Source organism: Propithecus coquereli, unplaced genomic scaffold (assembly GCF_000956105.1).
Source record: "Propithecus coquereli isolate 6110/MARCELLA unplaced genomic scaffold, Pcoq_1.0 Scaffold168, whole genome shotgun sequence".
In the NCBI taxonomy this organism is placed as follows: Eukaryota; Metazoa; Chordata; class Mammalia; order Primates; family Indriidae; genus Propithecus; species Propithecus coquereli.
In genome coordinates, this window is record NW_012141413.1 from 2,811,941 (window position 1) to 2,839,525 (window position 27,585).

Here is a 27,585-nt window from a genome sequence, read left to right on the forward strand (position 1 = left end):
TTTCCATAATGGCGGCAGCAGGCGGAGCTGACCATGCGCAGAAGGAACGCGGTAAGTTCTTCCCGTGGCACTGTGCTGGTGACGTCATCAGAGCCTTAGACTGCATTTCCCAGGAGCCCCACTGGTTTTCCGTTAGGAGCCAACAAGAGGAAGTTTTCCAGTTAAAATGGCTTTTATCAAAAAGGCAGTAATGAATGCAGGTGAGGATGTTGAGCAAGGGGAGCCCTAGTACATTCTTGATGGGAATGTAAATTAGTGCAACCACTATGGAAGACAGTACGGAGGTTCCTCAAAAAACTGAAACTAGGACCACCATATTACTCAGAAACCCTACTCCTGGGTATATATCCAATCCAGGGAAATTCAGTATATCAAAAAATATATCTGTACTCCCCTGTTTATTGTGGCACTATTCACAATAGCCAAGATTTGGAATCAACCTAAGTGTCCATCAACAGATGAATGGGTAAAGAAACTGTGATACATATCCACAATGTAATATTATGTAACCACAAAAAAGAATGACATCCTGCCATTTGCAAAAATATGGATGGAACTGAAGAACATTATGTTAAATAAAATAAGCCAAGACAGAAAACAAAATCTCACATGTTCTCACTCATATGTGGACTCAAAGAGTAGAATGATTACCAACCTATGAAGGGTAGTGGGGAGGGGGAACAAAGTGGGGATGGTTAATGGGTACAAAGCTATAGCTAGATAATTTGATAGAATGAATGATACTTGTTAGAATAACAAAGTTACTATAATGAATAAGTTAAGTTATACTTTAAAATAACTAAAAGAGTGGAATTGCAATGTTCCTAACACAAAGGAATGATAAATACCTGACATGGTGGGTATCCCAATTACCATGATTTGATTAATTCACATTGTACGCTGATATCAAAACATCACATGTATCCTATAAAGTTATGGAATTATTATGCACCCATAATAATTTTTTAAAAAATTAAAACTTCAGTGGGTCAGAGAGGAGAACACTAAATCCACTTTCATTGTCCTCATGACTTCAGGGAAATATGAATGACAAACCCAGTGGAAATGATGTTGAGCTATTTTTCCCATTTCCCCATTCCTAATAGTGCTGTTTTAATAGATATCATAAAGTTAATTCAACAAGGAATTTTTGAAACCCTATTGCAGAATAAAATTTTAAAAAATAAAATACTCACCTGACTCCTTCCTGCTTTCAGAATGGTGGTCACAGTGTGACAGCTTGGGCAGTCAGTGTGTGTGTATGGGAGGTAGGAGAACCCTGAGCTAGATTCTTGCAATTCTGTGACCTCACCTCCCCACAGAACTGCAATTATTATTTTATGTATAGTGGAAATGACAGTGGATGCTAGCGGGACTGCGACTATTTTTTAAAAACTCTATCTTTGGTATGAATTCCCCAAATAGTTGCCAGTTCCTAATCAGAAGCGCCAATGATTCCACTGAAGTGTTTGGGAGAGGCTTTTCCTTTTCCATGATCCTTGGAGGCAGACAGAGTCTCATGTGGAAGAGAACAGGAAATGCTGAGGTCTGTCAATGCAGGGACTGACAATGAAACATGTGTTATACACTGTACTCTGCTTCCCTGAGAAGGTCCTTTACCCAAAATTTAATTAACACTTTGTTAATTCCTGGATTCCTGAGATGCCCCTTTATTTAAGTTATAGGAAGAAAAATGAGATGACAGAAAGAAACTAAGAAGGATGCTTCAATGGGCTAGATGTAGATGATCGAACATCATAAATTACTATCATAAATTTTTACTAAAATCATTAAAGAATAATTAGCACAAATGAATGTACATTGATTTGGAAACCAACATGATGTGGAAACCTTCTAGGAAAATATTGTTTACCAATATGGGCACCTTTTTAGATTCTAAGACTAAACAGAATAAAAAATATAGGAGCAGGAAGGTTTACAAAAGAGGCTCTTGCAAATAAAGTTCCAGGATCAAGTGGTTTAACAGGGGATCTCTACAGTCATTTTAAATGTCATATAAATCAATGTTTCTAAATCAATTCAAGAACATTACAATGGAAAAAATACTTCCAAATAAATTATGAAAATCAAATGGAGCATTGGTACTCAAAATCTCCAAATGTTGTACAAAAGAGACTATTAAGGAAAAATCTCATCTTTGTCTATACATAGAAATATGTAACATAAAATACTAGTAAACAAATCCTAATTGATTATTAAAAATAATAAATAATGACAAAATTTAGTTTATGTCTGATACTTAAGAGTAATGTAATATTATGAAATCCACTGATAACATTCATCATTTTCATGGAGATAAATAGAACATCAAATGATTGTGTTCATAGATGCAAAAATGTCCATTTAGCAGAATTTAACATAAAATACTATTTATTTAAACCCATGAAAAGGAGGAATTAATAGATCTTTTCAAAATTGAGAAAAGGGTTTTTTTTATACTCGTGGAAAATACAAGGGAGATTACCACTATTTTCAGAAACAATAATAAAAAGTACAATATTGTCTATCGTATTCATTAAATTTGCAATGAGCTTTATCCAAGGCAATTGAGGGCAGAAGAGGACATGGAAACAAATATTTAAGACTCCATTTGCACATGATGTGATTATATATCTGGAAACATAAAGGAATTGATAGAAAAAAACCTAATACAAAAATACCTCTGCAGACTAATATAATATAATATTGATGCCCAAGACAGTAGCCTTTCTAAGTATAATTCACAATCATTCATGAATACCATGTGAGAAGCATACAAGAAAGTATAATATATTTTAAAAAGTAAAACAAAATTACCTAGAAACAAATCTAATTAAAAATGTGCAGTCTATATGAGCTAATAAAGAATTCCTGAAATATATAAAGACTTAAATGAAAAACTGCATGTTATTCTTGAATAGACAAATTAAATAATATAAAGAAGTCATTTATCTTTAAGCTAACCTCAACATTGTATTTGATCTCATAATAGATTTTGTCAGTTTTTTTTCAAGCTAGCAATGATTTTGCAAACTGCACATGGAAGAACAAACATAAAAGAATTGCCAAAATCCCTGAGAAAGAAAAACAGTGAGGTTGTCTGGCCCTATGATAAATTAAAATACATTAAAATATTTTATAATTAAAGCAGCATGTGTCGATATAAAAATAGGCAAACAGACCAGGATAGTAGAAAATTCAGAAACCTACCAAAGTGTATGAGAAGCTATACAATAAAAACTACAGAGAAGTAAACTTTATTAATACTTGGTATTTGGGAACTGGATATTTCTTTAAGAAAAAAAAAAGATGAAAATGGGTTCATTTTTCACATGGTATGGTAAGGTAAATGACAAACGAGAAATGTACCTGGCAAAAAATGGAAAATATACAAATAGTAGAAGAAAACATTGACAAATATTTTTATGAGCTGTGATAAATCTGGCATATGACTCAAACCAAGAAATGTTAATAAAAGATTGATAAAGTACACAATATAAAACCAGAATATTGTGCATGGAAGGAATACCATATGTTAAGTAAAAAGGAAAATGCCAAATGGGACATCTATTTGCAACTTATAAACAGGCAAAGGGAAGCACATGTGCGTTTGTTCTAGAAAACAAGAAAGGTTTTCAAACATGGTTTCACGGCACGAGGACAAAGGAAGCAATGTGAAGGGTCCTTCACTGACCTAACATGGCACAATTTGGGCTCAAAAAATAGACTTATATGGCAGTGTATGAAATTCTATAAAAAAACATAAGTAATTTTAGGAAAATATTATTTATATGTTTTGTTTATTTGATGGGGCCACAACATCATTATTATTACAATTGATAAAACAAAGAATCAATCTTTTTTTCTTTCTTTCCTGGTAGACTAGTTTTTTCTCTTTTTTGAGAGTGTCTCACTCTGTTGCTGGGGCTAGAGTGCAGTGGCTGATCCTCCTGCCTCAGCTTCCCTAGTAGCTGGGACTGTAATTACACACCACCACACCTGGCTAATTTTTAAATTTGTTTTAGAGACAGGATCTTGCTATGTTGCTCAGTTTGGTCTGGCACTCCTGGCCTCAAGCAATCCTCCTGCCTCAGCTTCCCAAAATGTTAGCATTACAGGTGTGAGGCACCATGCCTGGTCCTAATAGGCTAGTTTTTAATGTAATAAAGAGCTCTTGAGCAATTCTTAATACAATAATGAGAACTCATACATGCACAGGATATAACAGAATTAGAAAACTGCTCTTTGGCAACCCTCAGTAAAATAAGTGAAATTATAAAAATACTAATCAAAAAATGCTAAACAATCACATGAAAAGAACAGGCAGACATTCCTTGGACCCAATGATGAACCTTAATATAAATAAAAGTCGAAAAACCAGATATGTATCCAAATGTGCTTTCTGAACCCAGATGTGCTAAGAGCTTAAAATACAGTGACTTTGAAAGGTTTAGTACCAAAATAAAATAATACTTCATTAATATTATAGTATTATATTGGTCACATATACAACAATAATATTTTGGATGTATTGGGTTTAATAAATTATTACAACCAATTGCATTTGTTTGTCTTTTCTTTCACGTTGTTACTAGAAAGTTTAAAATAACATACATCGGTCTATATTTCTAATAGGCATTGCTCCCTGAGAGGATTGCCTCTATTTTAAAACTCAGACTGCCTGTTCAAAAGACCAGAGGCCACTGTGAACTAATAAAAATTTTAAGGCTCACCCCGCAACTGGCTGACTGAATGGACCCCTTCGTGGCCAAAGGAATATCTTTTTTTTTTTTTTTTTTTGAGACAGAGTCTCACTCTGTTGCCCTGGCTAGAGTGAGTGCCGTGGCATCAGCCTAGCTCACAGCAACCTCAAACTCCTGGGCTCAAGTGATCCTACTGCCCCAGCCTCCTGAGTAGCTGGGACTACAGGCATGCGCCACCATGCCCGGCTAATTTTTTCTATATATTTTTAGTTGGCCGATTAATTTCTTTCTAATTTTAGTAGAGACAGGGTCTCGCTCTTGCTCAGGCTGATCTCGAACTCCTGAGCTCAAACAATCCGCCCGCCTCGGCCTCCCAGAGAGCTAGGATTACAGGCGTGAGCCACCGCGCCGGGCCAAAGGAATATCTTAAAACTAAATTGCCTACCAGGAGGAGGGAGGTCAGACATGCCTCATCATGCCCCCCTCCCTTCTTGAGGACATCCTTTGTAACCCATTAACAGGCCTAAGGCTATGCAAGACAAACCTGCAGGTCCTCAATTTACACAACAAATAGAGGTGCCCTGGCTTATCTCTGATAAACAGCTCCTTGTGTTAAAACATTCCAAGCCTTTAGACAAAACTCCATGTCTTTAGCCAATTAAAGATTATTTTGCAGAGTTTGGCCTTTTTTCCCTGTTGACACCGTGAAGTTTAGAAAACCTGAAATTAAAAAATAATTGTCATTATATTGTTTCCAATTTTGACTATTATATACATTATTCATAAATGGATATATCCTTATATACAAGGTAAAATGCGGCGGATTCATGCCTATAATCCTATCACTCTGGGAGGCCGAGGCAGGAGGACCACTTTAGGTCAGGAGTTCATGAGGAAGGGCTTGTCTCTACTAAAGGACCCATCTCTACTAAAAATAGAAAAATTAGCCGGGTGTGGTCGCACCTGTAGTTCCAGCTACCGGGGAGGCTGAGGCAGGAGGATCGCTTGAGCCCAGGAGTTTGAGGTTGCAGTGAGCTATGATGACGCCACTGCACTCTCCCTGGGTGACAGAGTGATACGCCAAGGAAAGGAAGGGACAGGGAAAGGGAAAGGGAAAGGAAAGGAAAAGGTTAAATATCAACGTCTTCCAGGAAGAAGCCTTGGTTGCCGCCATGGATAGGTAATAATACCATCTCATCACGCGTCACTCAGGGTCCAAAAAGGTGGGGCTTAGGGCCTTATCCAATCAAGGGCACCGCTTTGGGACCTGCCCAATCAGGAGTGGGGCGGGACAGGCGGGGCCTTCCACCATCTTGGTCGGCTTTTGTTTCCGGCGCCATCAACTAAGCTGCCGTCTGTGTTCGCTGCTCAGTCTCCATTGCTCTGTCTGGGACGTCTGGGTGGCTCTGCCGCAGCCTCTGTCCTCCTGCAGCCTGCAGGTACTGGAGGTCTGTCTGTGTGGAGGATGGCGGGACACCCCAGAAGCCGGGAACTGGTGAGTGTGCTGGCCGGGTGTCCCGGGGGACGTGAGGACGAGATGGAACCCTCTCAAAGTGGCTGTGCTGCGTGGTCTGCGGATCCTGCTGGTACCCTTAGGGTGGAAGAGCCTAGTGGGTGCTCACAGCGCGGGTGGAGAAAGATTTCTCAGACAGAGATTAAGACATAAAAGTAAAAAGTTTATTTTATGCATTAGAAGAACAGAGTGAATGAGAGAGAAAGAGGGGGCGGGGAGAGAGAGCAGGGAGACGGCATGGCATCTCAAAGAAAGAGAAGGGAGCTGCCTGCGGGGAGGCCAAGTGGCTTGCTGCTTCTATGGGGACAAAGAGAGAAATAGTAATTGTTGTGGAATAATTAGCAGACCATGGCGAGACTATCAAGCTTTCTGTTTTTCTTGTTCCTTCTGTTCCTGGAGACTTGGTTATCTCTGAGAGGTAGTCAGGCTTATCGCAGTGGATGTGAGTTTGCCCCTGAGATATGGTTTTGGGCTGGAAACAAAGACCTGGAGTTTAGCCCCCTGCTGTCATCCTGGAGCTTCTCAGGAACTCCTTTGAGCTGTAAATCAAATGCTAAAGGCTGTGAGCTGTCGAATGTAAAGAGAAAGATTTACATTTCTTTTGGCTCTTTTCAGATGTTTGTGAAAAACAGCGTCCCAGCAGGGGGCCTGCTAGTTTGAGAGAGAAATTGCAGAGAGAGCTCCCAGGATTGATCTTTAGCTGTTATTAGAAAATTACGGGTTTAGATATTTTCCTGTTATTTGGGCTAGCATCCTCACAGGTACAGCTTCGTCCTCAGTCCCCTTCAGCCGCAGGGCAGGGCTGGGCTGGTGCAGCTATGACCTGGGGCATCCGGTCCCAGCCTCTGAGGCATGTTTTGCCCAGCTGGAGCCCTTTCTGGATAGCTCTGCACCCACAGCTCTGTGTCTTTGCCTGATCTTACAGGATGATGGGAGGGTCAACAGGAAGGATCCTCATTCAGTGCGCCGGGTCCTTACATGGGAGGAGCTGTGGTCCGTGGGGTTCTCAGTCCTCCTCTCTGATGTTAAAAATTAAACTCAGGCACCATTAAAACATTAAAGAGTTTATTACAGGAAACAATAATTTATGAATCCAGAAGCACCAAGCCCCATGGTGTGTGGTTTGGGGTCGGGTCTGCATTCTTAGGTTGGAACCCAGGGCACTATAGTCACTGCAGTCTTACTGCCTATGTAGTTATTTTAACACTCCATAGAGGGACTGATTTTCCTCTGTGTTTTCCAAATGTATGGCATGCAGGAACTCAAATCTAACACTGTTACCCCAGCGTAACTCTTCTAGGGCTTGTAGTAAAATCCTAAATTTCCAGTTCCTTCCTCACATTCCCAAATGCCAACTTCCCTTCACCAATACACATTATCCACTATTTGTTCTTTATTGTACTGTTCAAAGAGACAGAGTATTTAGTTGTTTATAATTTTTTTCACAGAACAGTGGTTGTCTTTTTAGAAAACATTTGTTATCTCTTGCTGAAACTTTCACATGAGAGGAAATCAGAGAATATTCACTTAACACTTCTCTGTAAAATATATTTGCGCTGCTCCTTTTATGTTTCCTAGGCACAGACATCTTACCAGAATGTCTTTAGGTTGAGTTTCTTCTTGGGAAATTTTACAGGACGACGTGTCCTCAGCCACGGTCCTGTCATTTCCTGGGCCTGGGTTTCACAACTCTCTGAGGATGACCCAGGATGCCCACCAAAGCCACGTCTCTTGAAGTGTCAGTGAATATCAGCCCAGAGTCATCTCCCAGAGGACAGCCTGAGGGATGGGTCTAGAGCCTCTGGGTAGCAGCTTCATGGATACCCTAGGGCTGAGGGAAGTCTTCTGGTATACCTTTCATCTAAAAAGCTAACCCCTTGAGACATTAAGATTTTCTTGCCCCAACCCTAGTTTGCAATTCTTGGAAACACATTGGTGGTGGCCGGTCAATTAGATGCTGGTTTCGAGGGGAAAAGACACAAATGATTCCTGTTCTCTGGATTCTCTCACACTTGTGAGGGGAGAAAAACTATCCCCAAAGACAAGAAAAGCCCTCCCCAGTGAGGGGGTACAAGAACCTGCAAAGCAATTTGCACTTCAGGCACACAGTGGGGTGCAGGCACAGTACAGTTGCTCCTGGGAGGGTGGTCTTTGAGCACTATAGTGTGCGGTCTAGGGGTGAGGGTGTGTCCCAAGTGATAGAATGGCCTGACTTGACACTCGAGTCAGACACGTCTGTGTTCCTGTCACCACTGCTTCTCCCTGGGTTTGTCACTTGAAAAGATTCATCTACTCATTTCAACTTCAGTTTTTCATTAACAGTAAAATAAATTTTAACAGTAGAACTTGAAAGGTAAGGAAATACTTTCAAAGTGACTTGAAAGAGGTAGGTTTCAGGAAAAAAAGCTAGTCATATATTTCATTTGTTAAAAATTATTATTTACCTATTTTTTCCCTAGAGTGAGTTCAGTAAGTTTCTCAGGTCTGGTTTGTTTTGTTTTGAGACAGTCTCACTCTGTTTCCAAGGCTAGAGAGTACAGTGGCACAATTATAGCTCACTGCAGCCTCTGATGCGTGGGCTTAAGCAAACCTCCTGCCTCAGTCTCCTGAGTAGTTAGGACTACAGGCATGTGTTACCACATTGGCTAATTTTTAAGTTTTTTGTGGAGACAGCTCTCACTATTTTTCCCAAGCTGTTCACAAAGTCCTGGTCTCAAGCAGTCCTCCCACCTGGGGCTCCCAAAGTGCTAGGATCACAGGTGTGAGTCACCACAGTAGCCTCAGTGTTGTGGCTCTTATTTGGAGATAATATTCAATGGAATTCCAGGACTTAGCTTTGGGAAGGCTACCTGGGGAAGAAAATTGGGAAAATCTCTTCCATTTTGGTTGCAGAAGAATGAATTTATAATATTTCCACAAGCTAGTATGGTTGAAAAATTGGTGAATTACAAAGATTTACCAAAATATTAGTTTCTCTCTGGTGTGGGGTGAAGAATTTGTGACAGTGTATAGCTTTGTTCTGTATCTTGTTACCTGAATGTTGGAGTTTAATGATAAATCCTATGGGATGGGATTTGGCAACTTGTAGAACTGTTCCCATATAAGTGTTTACTAAATGATTTGTTACCATGGAAATAATAATTAAATAACCTGCTTATTGTCTGAAAGGGCTAAATAGTTTTGATTTTTCTATTGAGGTATAACATTTAAATGCCTTGAAATTTCTGTGATATTATGATAGATAGATTGTGTTATTTGTCCATGATTCCTGGCTCTCAACTTCCGTAAGCCTTGTCATTTCCTAAGCGACTAGAGCAATAAGAATATCTTTTGTTAAATATTTTGTTTTTTGTTCTTGGTTCCTGAAGTAGCTCATGAATGGTAGAGTGATAGATAGTATTTTGCTATTTACAATAAACCTTTCGGACTCACCTGAGCTTATGTTAGTGAGGTGGTTTTTGCAAAGCCCCTAAAAACCGATGGCTGGGGGAGATGGTTGCCAGGGGAACCAGCCACGTGCTTAAAGGCATGGAACGTTCAGTCCCACCCCCAACCTTTAGGGAGGGCAGAGGGACTGAAGGTTAAGTTGATTGTAAATGGACTGTGGTTACGTTAATTAGGCCTATGAAATAAAGCTTCAATAAAAATAAAAAAGGACAGGGTTTGGGGAGCTTCCAGAGAGCTGAACACGTGGGGATTCCTGGAGGGTAGGGAGCCTGGCAAGGGCTTGAAAGCTCTGCACCCCTTCCCGCATATTTTTCTCTATGTGTCTCTTAGTCTGGCTGTGTATTTACATCTTTTATGATATCCTTAATAATAAACCAGTAAATGTAAGTAAGTATTTTCCTGAGTTTTGTGAACTAGTCTAGCAAATTAATCAAATTTACAGAGGGGGCCATGAAACTCTAACTTGAAGCTGGTTGATCACAGGTTTTGGAGGCCTTGACTTGAAACTGGTGTCTAAAGTGGAGACACTCTTGTTGGACTGAGTCCTCCACCTATGTAATTTGATGCTATCTCCAGGTAGATAGTGTCAGAATTTAAGTGTATTTGAAGATATTTAACTGGTGTCTCCTGCAAAATTGATTGCTTGTTTGGTGTGTAGGGGAAAATTGACACACATTTGGTCATAGAAGTCATCTGTGTTGATTGTTGTGATGTGAAAGCAGAGGGAAAACACTTGTGGTTTGAGACTTTTCCCTTCAGAATTTCCTTCCCTTCTGTAAACATAAACACTGAGTTTAAGTGATTTTGCTGGATTCTTCAAGGACTGAGGATTTTCTCATTTACAATTAAATGAATAACCCTGACTGAGAAGCAGAGACATGAGTCCAATGACTCCAAGCCAAGGCCAACCTTGAGCTTGCAGAAGGAGGTCATTGAAGGGTTAGTTAGTTTTTCTGGGAGCTGTCCCAGCCTGTTCATGCCATCACGGAAGGAGCCAAAAGGCTCAGTATAAAAATACTGAGAAGCTACAAAGTGATGGAAATCTGGGGATCCACAGGAAGGTTTGGTTGGGTTTGGGATGGAAGGAGTATGTGATACTCCTTCTGGGATTGTAATTATTATTGTCCTGGGGCTGTTTTGAGACATTGACAAATAACACAAATTCAGACTTAGGTGAGAAGTGATTTTATTGTAAAGGAGTGTTGCAATAGGGGTAATGCACCAAATATAAGATCTACAAGAATCTCAAAGGTTAGGCAGAAATGGACTTTCTTTCATAGGCGGAAGGAAATAAGATTAGAAGACAGGTGGGGGGAGGGCAGGGGGCAATGTGGCAAAATTATACAGCAAATTAGAGAGTGATTTACCCTGAAGTCAGACTGTTTTTATGAGGGGTATAGAGGGCTTGTGTGCTGGCTAAGGCTGAGAGGGCATCAGAGTTCAGGGGCCTGGATGAAGGAGAGTTACATTAGCCGTATTTGATTAACAAGTACTCTATTCAGACCAGTGAAAACAGATTCATCAAATTGTTATTTTTTTTTTATTTTTTTGAGACAGTCTCGCTCTGTTGCCCAGGTTGGAGGGCCGTGGCGTCAACCTAGCTCACAGCAACCTCAGACTCCTGAGCTCAAATGATCCTCCCGCCTCAGCTTCCCAGAGTGCTAGGGTTACAGGCTTGAGCCACTGCGCCCGGCCCATCAAATTGTTTATGAAGCAAAAGTGTCAATTTGTAGAGTCTGTGTCTTGCTTTGTGATAAGTAAAACAGGGAGCCTCGTGTAAGTCATAAAGGGAGGGATGTTTCTTTGCAGCGAGCTGCTCCTGATTAACACAAAGGATGGGGAGGTTTCTTTAATCATAGCTTCAGGAATTTGCTGTTCAACTACCTTGGATAATTCTGATCCATCCCATCTCTGGGGAAGACAATCTGCTGACCTCAGCCCGGACCTCCACCTTAAAAGTTCCAGTTGAGCTGCCTCCTGTAGCACAAAGAACAAAGGATATTCCCCTGCCCCTCCCAACCAGTGACCTGAGGCAGTGATGCAGGTTTTAGTTCTCAAAAAAAAGAGAGGGGGGGCCGGGCGCGGTGGCTCACACCTGTAATCCTAGCTCTCTGGGAGGCCAAGGCGGGCGGATTGTTTGAGCCCAGGAGTTCGAAACCAGCCTGAGCAAGAGCGAGACCCCGTCTCTAATAGAAAGAAATTAATCAGACAACTAAAAATATATAGAAAAAATTAGCTGGGCATGGTGGCGCATGCCTGTAGTCCCAGCTACTCAGGAGGCTGAGGCAGGAGGATCGCTTGAGCCCAGGAGTTTGAGGTTGCTGTGAGCTAGGCTGACGCCACGGCACTCACTCTAGCCCGGGCAAAAAGAGTGAGACTCTGTCTCAAAAAAAAAAAAAAAAAAAAAAGGGGGGAGGGTAGAACATAAGATGTGCATACCAACAGAAGAACCTTAGGCCAGAGAAGGTTAAAAGTTTCTGTAAACTTTGTCAATTAATTTTATATTACCCTATTTATAGATTCCACTGTTCTGGAAGACTAAGGGTGGTCATGCACAATGGAAATGCTGAAAAATTGGCCATATGTTCCAGATAGACTGACTTCTTTGCCCAGGGAAAGGAGTTTCTCAGTCTCTGTGAAACTCAGAAGTAAATCCTCAAGAAGCAATAGGAAAAAACTAAAAATGGTCATAAAGACACAATCAACAAAGAATTTGATTGTTTTCTTTCTTTAACAGGTTACTGAAAACATAAACCAAAGTCTTTTATTATCTCTTATTAGGACTTCATGAAAATTTTGTTTAAATGAGAAAGCCAAATTTGCCCTTGTATTTTTGTATTATTAATATTAAAACTAATTTTAATAAAACCATATAAACAAATCTATCTAATTTCAGTCAGCTTTGACCACACAAGATTTCTCTACACCTTTTATAATCTCTTACAATTTTTACATTCTTTTTCTTTAACTTTCACTTAGATTATCTATTTAACTTTTTTCTTCTTTTAATTGAATTCAACCTTTAAATAACCTCAAACTAGGCAAAGTTACTTTTTTTTTTTACCAGAAACCACGTCTTTATATCTATTTTAATAACCTTTTGCATTAAAAAACACTTTATTTTCTTTCTACACTCTGTATGTATAATTGTTTCTCTTCTTTTCTTTAGTTTTAGTTACCATGTGTTACTAAGAATTTTAAGTCTTATAACTTTAATTCATAGTGAAAACCTAAGGAGGAAAGTTTAACTTACTAATAATTTATAAATATACATTTTACAATTATTATAACCATAGGATTTATAATGGAATAATTTTACCATGTGGAACAGGACATATTTTCTAACAGTCTAAATATATTTTATCTCAAATAATAAGCCAAAACTATATAAGCTTAAACTCATATTTAGTAATTAATGTCTTAGCATTACACCTTACTTGGAAATCATCCATATATTCAATGAATAGCCATCATTTAATTTAGCTTAGGAAAACTCTAAGGGTATAGTTACCAAAAATATTTTTAAGTGAACTTATGAAACACTATTTTTCTAAATTCATTTATAAACTTTTATTCCCTTTATGTCTGTTTTATTTATTCATTCTTAAAACTTACATTTGTAAAAGACATTAGACACATCTAGCCATCATTTCAGGTTGAACTTTTAACCATTTTTATATTACTCTATGTTAGGCAAGCATCAAAAAGCAATCACCTTAAAGTTACGTATGTGCATATTTTGCTGATAAGTCAGAAGACATAGTTGTTTATATGAAACTAACAATATTAAACTAGTGATACTGACCAAAATATTTATTCAAGTCACATAAACTTGAAAAATATTTGGGCTTATTTATTTAATTTATGATCGTTTACTTTTAAGTTAATTTGGTACCATGTAGACAATATACAAACACATGTAGAGATGTATAGATACATGCAGACACAATATATATAATCACTTACATATGTACACGTGCATGCATCTAAAAGCCAAAGAGAATAAGGAGTTAAACGTAAAAGAGAGTAGAACTTTAGACCTAGGAGGAACATGTCTACCCAGAAATCTTGGGGTTCCATGAGGAACAAGGGGTATCCTGCCAGAAAAGGAGGAGTCTGTGGTGCCTTTTCTGTGTTCCTAAGGAGTCTCCTGGCTGCTACTGATAGATATTTCCTTTAGGTCCCTTGACATGGCATCAAAGGTGACAAGGGGAAGGAGAGACAGACAGAAGTACATGGAAGAATAAGTCCTAGAGGAACTAATTTGAGAAGATCTTGTTTTCCAAAAGGCCAATAAAGTTTCACATTATCCTTGGCAAAAATCACATCAATAAGAAGAGAAACAGAGGTAGCAAATTTAGTTAATAGGTGTTTAAAAGAGAGGAATTAAGTTGACAGAGAAGCTTTTATTGAGGGATCATAGGCATCAGATAAATTTATTTCTACATGTACAGCCTAAGTATTGGTTATAATTAAGTGAATATTTATAGAGATCTTAAAATTATAGAGCTCTTAAAAATTTTATCACGTAAACAGCAAAGATATCTTTCTCGGCTTTTTCTTTTTGAAATTTACACTAAGAAGGAATTCTGGAGGTGGGATGTATTTCTTTATGAGAACAACCACTTCCTAAAGCTGTTTGTCTTTGAAATGTTTTATTCAACTGTTTCCTTTCTTTGTGAGTATATGGTTCCATTTAGCTTAGAAGAGAGGGCTAAATAAACAAGACAACAACAAGGAGTTTCTATCATACTATGAATATAAATCAGTGGTACACCTGAACAAATGACTCACACCAAAGCAAAATCTCCACTTTACAAGATCTCCAGTTCATTGTTGCACGCATTAAGGTTTGAGAGGTATATTTTAACTCAGCATGATGTTTCCATCTGAAATATATAGACAACTTATGCTGAATGATGTGAACGTAGCACTCAAAAAGGTAAATGTTGATGATGGTGACCTGAATTTTATACTGTGTCATCCAGAAAACTATACTATCTATACTGGTTTTGTGGATCTTAGGTCATCCTCTTTCCTCAGAGTCACAGAGTACATTAGAAAATATTTCTGTGTTAAAAATTGTCTTTTTCAATGAATCCAGTCACCCATATGAGTAACAAACAGTACTGTTCTCTCTCACTTCACGTGAAGTCACATTAAGAACTCTTCCCATGGCCACTTTGTAAATATGTGTTTTTCTTTCAGGAACTGTTGACATTCAGGGATGTGACCATAGAATTTTCTCCAGAAGAGTGGGCTTGCCTGGACCCTGCTCAGCGGAATTTGTATAGGGATGTGATGTTGGAGACCTACAGAAACCTGTTCTCCCTGGGTGAGGATAACTTCAATACATGATTTCTATTCCACACTAAGGATTTCATATCCTTCCTTTGTTGAATGATTCTGGGAGTTTCTGCTTTGTATGAGTGAGTTTCAGATCCTGGTTTCCAAGGAAAACTTGGGGACGTGTTGGTATAGAAAAAAATCTTCAAGATGTTTTACCTTGACATTAATCTTACCCTTTCTTGAGCTGATCTGTGTCCTTCACTCTAGGTTAATAGTAATTTGAGAAATTTAGTGGCAGAAAATATTGTTACACACACCTTAAGATCCAATTTCCACCATCAATTTTTGAGTCGCTAGTACTGGGTAATAGAGATGAGAACCCACGCATTTTAAATCCTTCCTAAATATTCTTAAGTTTCTGTGAGGACATGGTACTTTTTGATTAATTTTCTAAAATCTTCTGTAATGTTCTTTCTTCTCTACTGAGCACAGCACTAGGTTGGTAATTAGAGAGTCCTAGCAAGAGTCATGTTGCTGTTTTCTAATAAAACAGGACTTGCTGTCTCTAAGCCAGACCTCATCACCTGTCTGGAGCAAAGGAAAGAGCCCTGGAAGGGGAAGACACACGAGACAGTAGCTGAACACCCAGGTAGGTGGGAGTGAACAAAGCAGATGACACAGGTGAGAGGTCCAAAGGTCAAGGAGGAAGGCAGACCTTATAAATGGGGTTTGGGAAGCTCTGATCCAGTGGAAATGCTTTCCGAGAAGGCCGGGTCTCTCTTGCTCTCACATGTGGGCATCTCTGGCCCGTGTGTTTAAGTTATCTAGGGGCTTGACTTCCCTTTCAGTGATCTTCCTTCGCATTCACAGTGAGGTCAGAGTCCTCTTCATGGCTAATAAGGGACTGCAGGATCTGAGGACTCTTCCATTGCTATTCAGAGCACGGGAATATGTGTGTATTTTTGAGAACTCGGTGTTAAACCATTTCTTAATTTCCATTTTTGTATCATATCTGAAATATGTGAATGTGGTGGCGATACTGATATTTGGTTGAGAAATCCCAGAACATCACAAGCAGATGTTGTGTTTTCTGCTTTATGGTTTCCTATCCTATGGAAGTATTAAATGTCATTCTACAGAAATTCATACTCAGTAATATTATCGGACACTAAGTATCTCCCTAAGTATAATAAAATCTAGTGTTATTTTATTTCTAAATTCTATTTTTTTAGTGTGAACTGTGATTAATAGTAAACTCTGTGTGCCCAAATGTCTCAGCTTTAATATAGATTAATATATCTACTTTCTACATTTCTTTTTTTTTTTTTTTGAGATGGAGTCTCACTCTGTTGCCTGGGCTAGAGTGAGTGCTGTGGCGTCAGCCTAGCTCACAGCAGCCTCAAACTCCTGGGCTCAAGCAATCCTTCTGCCTCAGCCTCCTGAGTAGCTGGGACTACAGGCATGCGCCACCATGCCCAGCTAATTTTTTCTATATATTTTTAGTTGTCTGATTAATTTCTTTCTATTTTTAGTAGAGACGGGGTCTCGCTCTTGCTCAGGCTGGTTTTGAACTCCTGAGCTCAAACAATCCGCCCGCCTCGGCCTCCCAGAGTGCCAGGATTACTACTTTCTACATTTCTTAAATATATTACATCATTCGGCAGCTTAGGACATTGCTGAGCATATATTAAACTTCCAGTTTTTACTTTTTTAATAACAATGATTTTATAATTTTCTCTTGTTAATTATGAAGCTTACTGGGATGGTGTCATTCATATGTATATATGTACACATGAATGTGAATATATATGTATGTGTGTGTGACATGGACTTTCTTCATAAATAAAATGTCCCGACCCGCCGGATAGTCAACGTAGACCTGCAGGGGAGGGAGTGGGAAATAGGAGAGGCGAAAGACACAAGAAATGGAGAAAAGACAGGAGTCTGATCAAGTCTCATTTATTGGTAGTAAGGCAGAGGCTTAAGTACGGTATAAGGAGGAAGTAGAAAGGGGGGGCGCTTTTTGGGTGCTGGTGTCCAGGGGGCTTCCGTAAAAGGGAACCTCTGGGCGGCAGACAAGGGCCACGTCACAATGGGTAACTGGAGACCACCAAGCTTTTCGCGGGCTTTTTATTGCATCCCGCGGGCTAGTCGGCCATCTTAGATGAGCAGACCGGACCACATGGCTCCAGACATAAGAGTTGTGTAACTATATAATTTTGCATGTAATGCAGTGACTTGATACGCATATGCATTGTGAAATGATTAGTATAATCAAGTTAATGAACATATCTAACATTTCACAGTTACCTTTTTTTGGTAGTCTTAAAGTCTGCTGTCATAACAAATTTTAAAATAAAACCCATTATTATTAGCTACAGTCACAGTGCTATAAATCAGGTCCACAAAACTTATTCATCTTATAACAAAGTCTATACCCTTTGAGCAAGATCTGTCCATTTTTTCCCACCTCAGGCCCTGGCAACCACCTTTGTACTTCCTGCTTCTATGAGTATGACCGTTTTAGATTCCCCATATAAGGGAGATCATGTAATATTTGTCTTTCTGTGCCTGGCTCATTTCATTAGCATAATGCCCTCCGGGTCCATCTATGTTGTTGAAATGGTTGAGTAATATTTTTAGTAACTGAATAATATTCTAGTGTGTGTGTGTGTGTGTGTGTGTGTGTGTGTGTGTGTGTGTGTGTGTGTGTGTGTATACCATATTTTATTTGTCCATTTAGCATTCACAAACATTTAGGTTGTTTTCATATCTTGGCAATTGTGGCTAATGCTGCAACGAACATGGAAGTGCATATGTTTATTCAAGATAATGATTTTATTTCCCTTGGTTATACACACAGATGTAAGATTACTGAATTGTATGGTAGTTCTAATTTGTTATTTTTAAAAGAGCCTCCATACTAGTTTTCATAATGAATCTACCAATTTACAACTCACCAATGGTGTACAGGATTTCTTTTTCTTCACATCTCTGTCAAAAGTTGTTTTCTCTTCTTTTTGATATTAGACATCCTTAAAGGTATGCATAAAGTGATATATCAGCATGATTTTGATTTGTGATTCCCTGATGATTGATGATGTTGAGTACCTTTTCATATGCCTGTTGGCCACTTGTATGTCTTCACTGGGAAAATACGTATCTAGTCTTATGCTTTTTTTTTAATTGGTTATTATATTCATTATTATTATTGTTTTTCTCTTTGATTTGTATGAGTCTCTTATATAATTTGGATATTAACCTTTTATCAGATATGTGTTTTCAGATGTTATCTCCCATCCTGTAAGTATTCTTGTTTCATTGTTTTCTGTGCAGAAGCTTTTCAGTTTGATAAAGTACAATTTGTTTATATTTGCTTTTGTTTTCACACTTTTGGTGTAATATCCAAAAAATTCATTACCAACATCATCAATATCAAGGTTTTTCCTATATTTTCTTTTAAGATTTATAGGAATTAATGTCTTATACAGGTGTTTATTTTAAGTTAATTTGGGGTGACAGTATAAGAAAAATGTTCTAATTTTATTCTTTTGCTTGTTTATATCCAATTTTCCTGGCACCAGTTGTTGAAGAGACTATATTATCTCCACTCTGTATTCTTGTTTCTGTCAAACATTAGTTGACCTTGTTAGCATGCGTTTATTTCTGGGCTGTCTCTGCTGCTCCATTGGTTGTCATGTCATTTTTAATGAACATACCATTCTGTTTTGCTGACACAGCTTTGAAATCAGAAAGTATCATGCTCCCAACTTTGGTCTTCCTCAAGATTACTTTGGTTATTCAAAGTCTATGGTAGTTGTATAAAAACTTCAAGGCTTTTTAAAACATTTTTGTGGAAAATGTCATTGGAATATTGATAGGGAGTTCGTTGAATCTATAGATCACTTTGGATAATATGGTACTTTAACAGTATTTATTCTTCCAATCCATAAACATGGGATATTTTTACATTTATTTGTGTCTTCTATTTCTTTAATCAATATCTTATATTTTTCAGTGTGAAGATTTTTCACCTCCTTGGTTAAATTTATTACTAAAAATTTCATATTTTGATGCTATTGTAAATGAGACTCTTTTATTGTTAACGTCTGGAAGCACTGATATTTGTATGTTAAGTTAATCTGCACATTTACTAAGTGAATATTTTAGTTTAAGCAGTTTTTTGGTATATTATTTATGTTTTTCTGTATATAAGATCATATCAAACAGTGACATTTTTACTTCTTTCTCTTCTGTTTGGACAGTTTTTAAAATTTTCTTGCCTAATAGTTCTGCCTAGGATTTCAAAACTATGTTAAAATGGAAGCATTGAAAGAGAGCAAAATATAGGCCAGGCGCGGTGGCTCACACCTGTAATCCTAGCACTCTGCGAGGCCAAGGCGGGCGGATGGTTTGAGCTCAGGAGTTCGAAATCAGCCTGAGCAAGAGTGAGAACCCGTCTCTATTAGAAAAATAGAAAGAAATTAATCAGACAACTAAAAATACATAGAAAAAATTAGCCGGGCATGGTGGCGCATGCCTGTAGTCCCAGCTACGCGGGAGGCTGAGGCAGGAGGATCACTTGAGCCCAGGAGTTTGAGGTTGCTGTGAGCTGGGCTGACGCCACGGCACTCACTCTAGCCCGGGCAATGAAAGCGAGACTCTGTCTCAAAAAAAAAAAAAATTTATGATTTGAGCCTTTTATTAATGATCGTAATACATTTTCTGTGAAATTTTACTGCCATACACTAAATATTAATAATTAAAAATACTTCCTCTATGTGGGTTCACAGTCACAGTTGAACATTATAGTTATCTACAAAAAGGGATTTTAATGGTGTATACAGGATTTTATATCTAAATATTTCTCTTATTTTTGTTTTATAATTCCATATTACTGTGTTTCTTTTTTAGGGTATGTTCTTAGACATCAGTTCATTATGGGTTTAGTCAATGTGTGGTTTAATTAAAATATGAATCACCCATATCTCTCTTAAAAATTATATATGTGTTTGTCTCTATAAATATTACCCGAAGTTTCTTTATGACTTATCTATTTCTTTTTGTGGTTGATTTTCAATGGTCTTTTTGTCCTTTCTAGTTGTGTAGTCACGGAGATGGTCTTAAGATTACTATATTTATTAATGAATCTATATTATCTTTGTGAGAAGGAAACACTTTTGAAGGAAATTTTTGAAAAGATTTATAACAACTTTAGTTATCCTTTTTAAAAATTTCAGTGTGGTAAAAACATATAACATAAAATTTAGCATTTTTAATCTTTTTAAGTGTACATTTCAAGAGTAGGAAGTATATTTTCATTGTTATGCAAAAGACCTTGAGAACCATTACATATTGCAAAACTAAAACTGAAAGCCTGTTAATGAACAGCTGTCTATTTTATCCTCTCTCCAACTCTTGATAGACTACATTCTACTTTCTGTTTCTGTGAGTTTGACTATTTAAGATATATCATATTAAGTGTAATCATATACTATCAGTTGCATTGTTACTGGCTTATTTCTGTTAACATAATAGTGTCAAAGTTTGTCCTTACAGAATTTTGGAGGATTTTCTTTTTTTTTTTGGAACAGACAGGGTCTTACTCTATCGTTTGGGGTAGAGTACAGCGGTGTTATCATAGCTCGCTGCAGCCTCAAGCACCTGGACTCAAGTTGTCCTCCTGCCTCAGCCTCTAGAGCAGCTGGGACTGCAGGCACACACCACTATGCCCAGCTAGTTTTTCTGTTTTTTGTAGATCTAGTGTCTCACTGTGTTACTCTGGCTCATCTTGAACTCCTGGCCTCAAGCAATCCTCCTTCCTTGGCCTTAAAATTGCTAACAGGCATGAGCCACCACACCTTGACTAAGATTTTCATTTTTAAGGTTGAATAATACTGCATTGTTTGTATATGCCACATTTTTTTATCTGTTTGCTAGTTGAGGGTCATCTGGTGCTTATACATCTTGGCTTTTGTGAATAGTGCTGTGTACATATCTTTTCCAGGTTCTGCATTTCCATAGTTTGGATAGATACCCGGAAGTAGGATTGCTAAATCATATGGTAGTTTGTATTTTTTATCTTTCTTAGCAACCTTCATTCATTTTTCATAGTATCCACATCATTTTTACCCAGTATTTCAAAACGATTCTAATTTCTCTACATGTTTGACAAACTTTGTTTTATATAGTGAATCCTGAGTGTAAGGTGATATTTCATTGTGGTTTAGCTCTGCATTTCTCTAAAATTTAGTAATTTTCAGTATCCTTTCAAATGCTTGTTGGACATTTGTGTATCTTCTTGGAAAAGTGTCAGTTGAATACTTTGCCCATTTTTTAATTGAGTTATTCACTTTTTGTTGTTGAATTTTCGGTGTTGTTTATATATTCTGAATATTAACTCCTGTCATATATATGATTTACAAATATTTTCACCCATTTTTTAGGTGGCGTTTTCACTCCACTAAATGTTTCCTTTGATGTGCAGAAGTTCTGAAATGTGATATAGTCCCACCGTTCTGTTCTTTTTTTTGTTGCTTATTCATTTGATGTCATATCCAAGAAAATAGTGCCAAGACTAATGTCATGATCCTTTTTCCTATGTATTCCTCTAAGAGTTTTATTAGTTCAATTTCTTATAAGTGTTTAATCCATTTAAAATAATTTTTGTATATGATACAAGGGATCAATCCAACTTTATTTTTATTATGTGGATATCCAGTTTTCTAAACCATTTGTTGAAAAGATTTTCCTTTCCTCATTGTGTGGTCATGGCCACCTTGTGGGAGATCATTTGATCATATACATAAGGGGTTATTTCTGGTGTCTCTATTCTATTTCATGAGGTATTTATCTGTCTTTGTGCCAGTACCACATTGCTTTTATTTTTGTAGCTTTGTAATACATTTTGAAATCAGGAAGTGTGTTGTCTCTTTGTTCTTCTTTTTCAAAGGTATTTGGCTGTCATAGTATCTGGATAAATTTTAGGATTTTTAAAATATTTTTTGCAAATAAAGTCCCATTGGGATTTTGATAGAGGTTACATTGAATTTGTCCGTCACTATGGGTAGTATTCACATCTTAATGATACCAAATCATCTGGTCCTTGAGCAAGAATATGTTTGTGTTTAATTTCCACATCTTTATATATTTGCCAGTTTTTCTTTTTATTTCTAGTTTCATTTTGATTGGAAAGGATACATTGTATGATGCTAGTCATATTAAATTTGATTAGACTTTTTATGTGTCCTAACAGAAGGCACCATGTATAATTGAAAGAAAATATTACATACTTTGCTGCTTTTGACTGGAGAGTTCTGTACATACCTGTTAGGTCTAATTGGTTTAAAATGTTGTTCAGGTTTTCTGTTTTCTTATTGATCTGTCTGATTTTTTCCTATTCTTTATGGAAAGTGGGGTCTTAAAGTAAACAATGACCGTGTTGCTGTGTATGTCTTGCTTCACTTCTGTAAATATTTGTTTGATGTGATTGGAATCCCTGATGTTATATGCTGTATTGTATAATACATATCTTATGTATGTGTTATATATATAATTTACATATATGTATATTTTACTGGTCACAGATTCCTGGTAAATGGACACATTTTATCATTATGTAATATTAATTTTGAACTAACATGTATTTTGTCTAATATAATTATGGCCACTGCACTCACTGTGGTTGCTATTTGCATGGAATGTTATTTTATCCTTTTATTTTTAGCCTATTTGACTCCTTCGAGCTAAAATGAGTCTCTTGTAGACAGAATATTATAGAAACTAATCCATTCAGCCATATTATCTTTGTTAGATTAAAGAGTTTAATACATTTATATTTAAAGTAAGTACTGAAAGAAAGGAAGTTTCTCTTCATGTCTTCTGGATGTGTTATCACTCATTTCTCTTACTGCCTTCCATTTATTTATTTATTTATTTATTTTGTGAGACAGAGTTTCACTCTCTTTCCTTGGCTGGAGTGCCGTGGTGTCAGTCTAGCTCACAGCAACCTCAAACTCCTGGGCTCAAGTGATCCTCCTGCCTCAGCTTCCCGGGTAGCTGGGACTACAGGCATGCGCCACCATGCCTGGCTAATTTTTTCTATTTTTTAAAATTGTTTGGCCAATTTCTTTCTATTTTTACTAGAGATGGAGTCTCCCTCTTGCTCAGGCTGGTCTCGAACTCCTGAGCTCAAGCAGTCCTCCCTCCTCGGCCTCCCAGAGTGCTAGGATTACAGGCGTAAGCCACCGTGCCCGGCCTTCCATTTGGTTTTATTGATTTTCTTGTTACTTGCTTTAATTCCTTTCTCATTTTCTTTTGCGTAGCCTCTATATATATTATCTTTCTAAACATCTTAAGATATGGAGAATTGAAACACATTTAAAGTTACAATAATGTAGTTCATTCTCATAACAAGTCAACTTCAACTAAATGCAAAAACTATATCTCTTTACATCCTCCACTGTGTTATTAATGTGACAAATTATATGATTTTATATTGTATGTGTATTAATAGGGGACATTCAGAAGTTCTGAAATAACATGCTTGAACTTACATGTTTTGTAAAAGCTGAATTGGATAATTAGTATGTACCCCACATTTATTAAAATGATTGGTTTGTATGTTTCAGTTTACTGCATCCAAATAATTATTAGCATTTTCATCCACTGTCATCAACCTTTATCTGAATGATAATAGAATTTGTTCTTAATTGTTTATTTTATACATCAGCTTCACACCATACTTTACAGTGTCCCTGTTGTTCCTTTATTTAGAAATGCAAGACTTTTCTTTGCTTCTGAATGCTGGAGTACAGCCTTTCTCTTTTGTATAAGAAGAGTAGCAATATAGAAATAACATGAGGAAAAAGTTTCTCTAGGATCATTTAAATGCCTAATCCTTAAAATTTTCTTATGAAAGCTTTTTATGAATGACTATAATATGTTTTTGTGAAATATTATTGCCCTGACTGTATGCTAATGATTGAAAATATGGTCTTCATTGATGCCTAGTCATCCTTGAAAATTAGTTATCTAGAATTCTTCTTCAGTAATACACTGTTTATTCAGAATTTTATGGGTTAAAGTATCTTTTAATTTTGTTTTATAATTTTCTAGTTCTGTTCCATTTTTTAAAGAAGGCAACCACACATCAGTCAATTGTGTTGTCAGTTTTTACCTATATACAATAATTTTATATGATAGTATTCAACTCTGTACACTTTAAGACATTGTGGGGCAAAAGTCAAACATAAATCAGCCACATATCTATTTTCAATAGAATTTTCTTTGTTTCTGTTTGCCTGTATAACTATTACTCATACTTCATTTTTAAATAGTACATTTTTTTTCTTGGTTTGTGATCAGTGGTTATTTTATTCTGTCTAGGTGAATAGTCATCAAAATTATCTTAAGTTCAGCATGTATTTATTGGTGAATATATATTACCTTTGTGTGAAATATTTATGTAATTTGAAGATAAATTTTGAAGTTTACAGACTATTTTTGGTATTTTTATTTATTTTTCATTGTAAAAAACATGAAATGTACAATCTTAAATATTTTGATTGTGCATTTTAGTTATGTAAAGTATATTGACATTGTTATGCAATATATATCTCTAGAACATTTTTATCTTGCAGAAGTAAAACTGAATATACATGAAACAACTACCTGTTTTCCCCATTGTCTGGTCCTCTACAAACATTATTTTATCTTTCTTTTGTTTCTAAAAATGTGACTACTTTATAATTTTTATATAAGTAGATTCATAAGCTATCTGGGGGGACTCCTTTATTTATTTCATTTATTATAATGTCAAGATTTACCTTTATTGTAGATATGTTAGAAGATGTCCTTCTTTTTAAAAGCTGAGTAATACTTCATAATTTTTATATCCCAAATTATATTTATCCACTCATTCTGTGAGGCAAGTGTGGATTGCTTTCACGTACTGGCTTTTGTGAATAATGCTGCAGTAAATACAAATGTGCAAATAACTCTTCATTTAACCCCATATGTGAGGGTTTTTTTAAATTTTTCCTATATTTTGTTTCATTGGTCTAGTTGTCTGCCTTTATGCCAGTACCAAACTGCTTTGATTCCTCTACCTTTGTAACATGTCTTCATGTCTTTTTCACGTCTTTTTTCTTTTTTTTTTTTGAGACAGAGTCATGCTCTGTTACCCGGACTAGAGTGTCTTTGTATCAGCCTAGCTCATAGCAACCTCAAACTCCTGAGTTCAAGCGATTCTCTTGCCTCAACCTCCCAAGTAGCGCACGCCACCACGCCTAGCTAATTTTTTCTGCTTTAAGTTGCCCAACTAATTTTTTTCTATTTTTAGTAGAAATGGGTCTCACTCTTGCTCAGGCTGGTCTTGAATTGCTGACCTGAAGCCATCCTTTCGCCTCAGCCTCCTGGAGTGCTAGGATTGCAGGTTAGGGCCACCATGCCCAGCTTTATGTAATCCATCTTGAAAGTGTGGTGCCTCCAATATTGTTCCGTTTTTTGAAGATTGTTCGCCTCTTCATGGTACTTGGGCATTGCATATGATTTCTGAATTGCGCTTTTTTTTTTTGCAATATATGACATTGAGAATTTTTAAAAGATTGCATTAAATTTGTAGATTATTTTGGGCAGTATGGACATCTTCATGTTATTAAGTCTAACAATCCATGAACAAGAGCATGCTCAAGACTGTGTCATTTGATTTCCATTCATTTGTAAGTTTTTCAGTTTTTCTTCTGTAATTTATTTCTAATTTCGTTCCATTTTTTTCATAAATGTCAATGCTATTTTAATTTTTAAAAATTTGTAAAGAATTGTTTTGTGGCCTAATAGGTGTTCTATCCACCAGAATGTTTTATGAAGTACTGAGAAGTTTGTGTATTCTGCTGTTTGTTGTGTGTAGAGTTCTCTGTATATTTATTTGGTATAGTTGTTTGATGTTGCTTTCAATTTGTTCCCTTATTAGTATTGTGTCTTACATTATTATTTATTACCAAAAGTGGGGTATTGTTATTGAAGTATTCTACCATTATTATGTTGCTGTATATTTCTTCCTTAAGTTCTGTCAATGTTTGCCTTATATATTTTGCAACCCTGATTTTGCACACACATACACACACATGCATATATGTATATATGTAATTATGGAATATTTATATCCATATAAAACATAAAAAAATCTTACGTTCCCAGCGAATGAACACTTTTGTTATTTAATATTCTTTTTTGTTTCTTGTGACAGATTTGACTTAAAGTATATTTTACGAAATAAGAGAAGTTTTGTCTCAAAATATATTGTGCCTAATTGTGACCTCCCCCACTCTCATTTCATTAACATTTGCATGGACTGTCTTTTTCTGTCCTACTTTTAGTCCATTTTTATCATTGGATCTAAAGTGAGTCTCTTGTAGACAGTGTATAGTTGGATCTTGTTTTCTTATTTTCTTAAATTTCTATGTTTATTTAATTTATGTCTTTTGATTGTGAAGTGTAGTCCATGAATATTTATGTAATTTTCTGAAAGGAAAGGGCTTACTATTGCCATTTTAGTAATTGTTTTTTTAATTCCTATAGCTATTAATATTTTCCCTGTTATCTCTCTTTTTGTCCTCCTTTTTGTCTCATCGATTTTTGTAGTGACATGCTTTAACTTCTTTCTTATTAATTTGGTGTATATCTATAGGTACTTTTATTGTAGTTACCATGGCAATTATACATTACTTTATAGTTGCCACAATATATTTTAAACTGGTTACAACTTAACTTTAGTGGCATATAAAAATTCTTCCTCGTTACATCTGCCCTCAACTTTGTTATTGATAGCACCAATTATATTTTATTATATGCCACATCCATTAACAGATGTTTAGTATTGTTTTCTGTTTTTGTTTTCAAATTTTAGAGCTTTATTCAAAGTTTTCTCTGTACCATAATTATAATACTATTTAATTTACTTAAGTGTACTTATCTATCTCACAGAGTTATTTATTTTCATATGATTTTGTTTTGTCTTCTAACATCTTTTCATTTTCAATGAAATGGGCTCCTTTTTGCATTTCTTGTGGGGCAGGTCTACTTTTTCAGCTTCTGGTTATCTTGATAAGTCTTAATTCTTTCTTTATTTAGGAAGGGCAGTTTTGCTGGACATAGTATTTCTCCTTTGAGGTTTTTGTTCTTTTAGCACTTATGACTATAGCACCCATCTCTTTTCTGGCATGCAAAGTTTCTGTTGATAAATCCACTAGTAATCTCACAGGAGCATGCTTATAGATGACACCTCATCATTCTTTTGCAGTTTTCAAGATGCTCTTCTTGTATGTGACTTTCAAAACTTTCCTTATAATCTGTCTTATTAAGGAAGGGTCTCTGTGGTTATCCTAGGTGATGTACGTTGAGCTTTTTGATTTTTCATGTCTTTTTATTTGCGAATTTCTCATTAATTTCTTGTATTCAGCTAAACAGTTTGTTTCCTTCTATGCTTTTATTTTCTGTTGATATTCTCATGTTCCTGATTTCATTGAGTTGTCAGTATTTTTCCCATTTCACTCAGCGAGCATCATTCTAGATGATTACTTTTACTGTTTTTAGGTAATTTATACATCTCCATTTCTTTATAGTTGATTTATG

The 27,585-nt window shown here is 36.5% G+C and overlaps 1 protein-coding gene across 1 annotated transcript; it reads left to right on the forward strand.

Moving 5' to 3' along the window:
• The first annotated feature begins 33 nt into the window (after positions 1-33).
• Positions 34-15,615, forward strand: LOC105808117 (zinc finger protein 679-like). Its single transcript, XM_012641679.1, has 3 exons — positions 34-51; positions 14,872-14,998; positions 15,506-15,615. Exons 1-3 carry the CDS (start codon positions 34-36, stop codon positions 15,613-15,615), a joined length of 255 nt encoding a protein of 84 aa, XP_012497133.1.
• Positions 15,616-27,585: the final 11,970 nt, after the last annotated feature.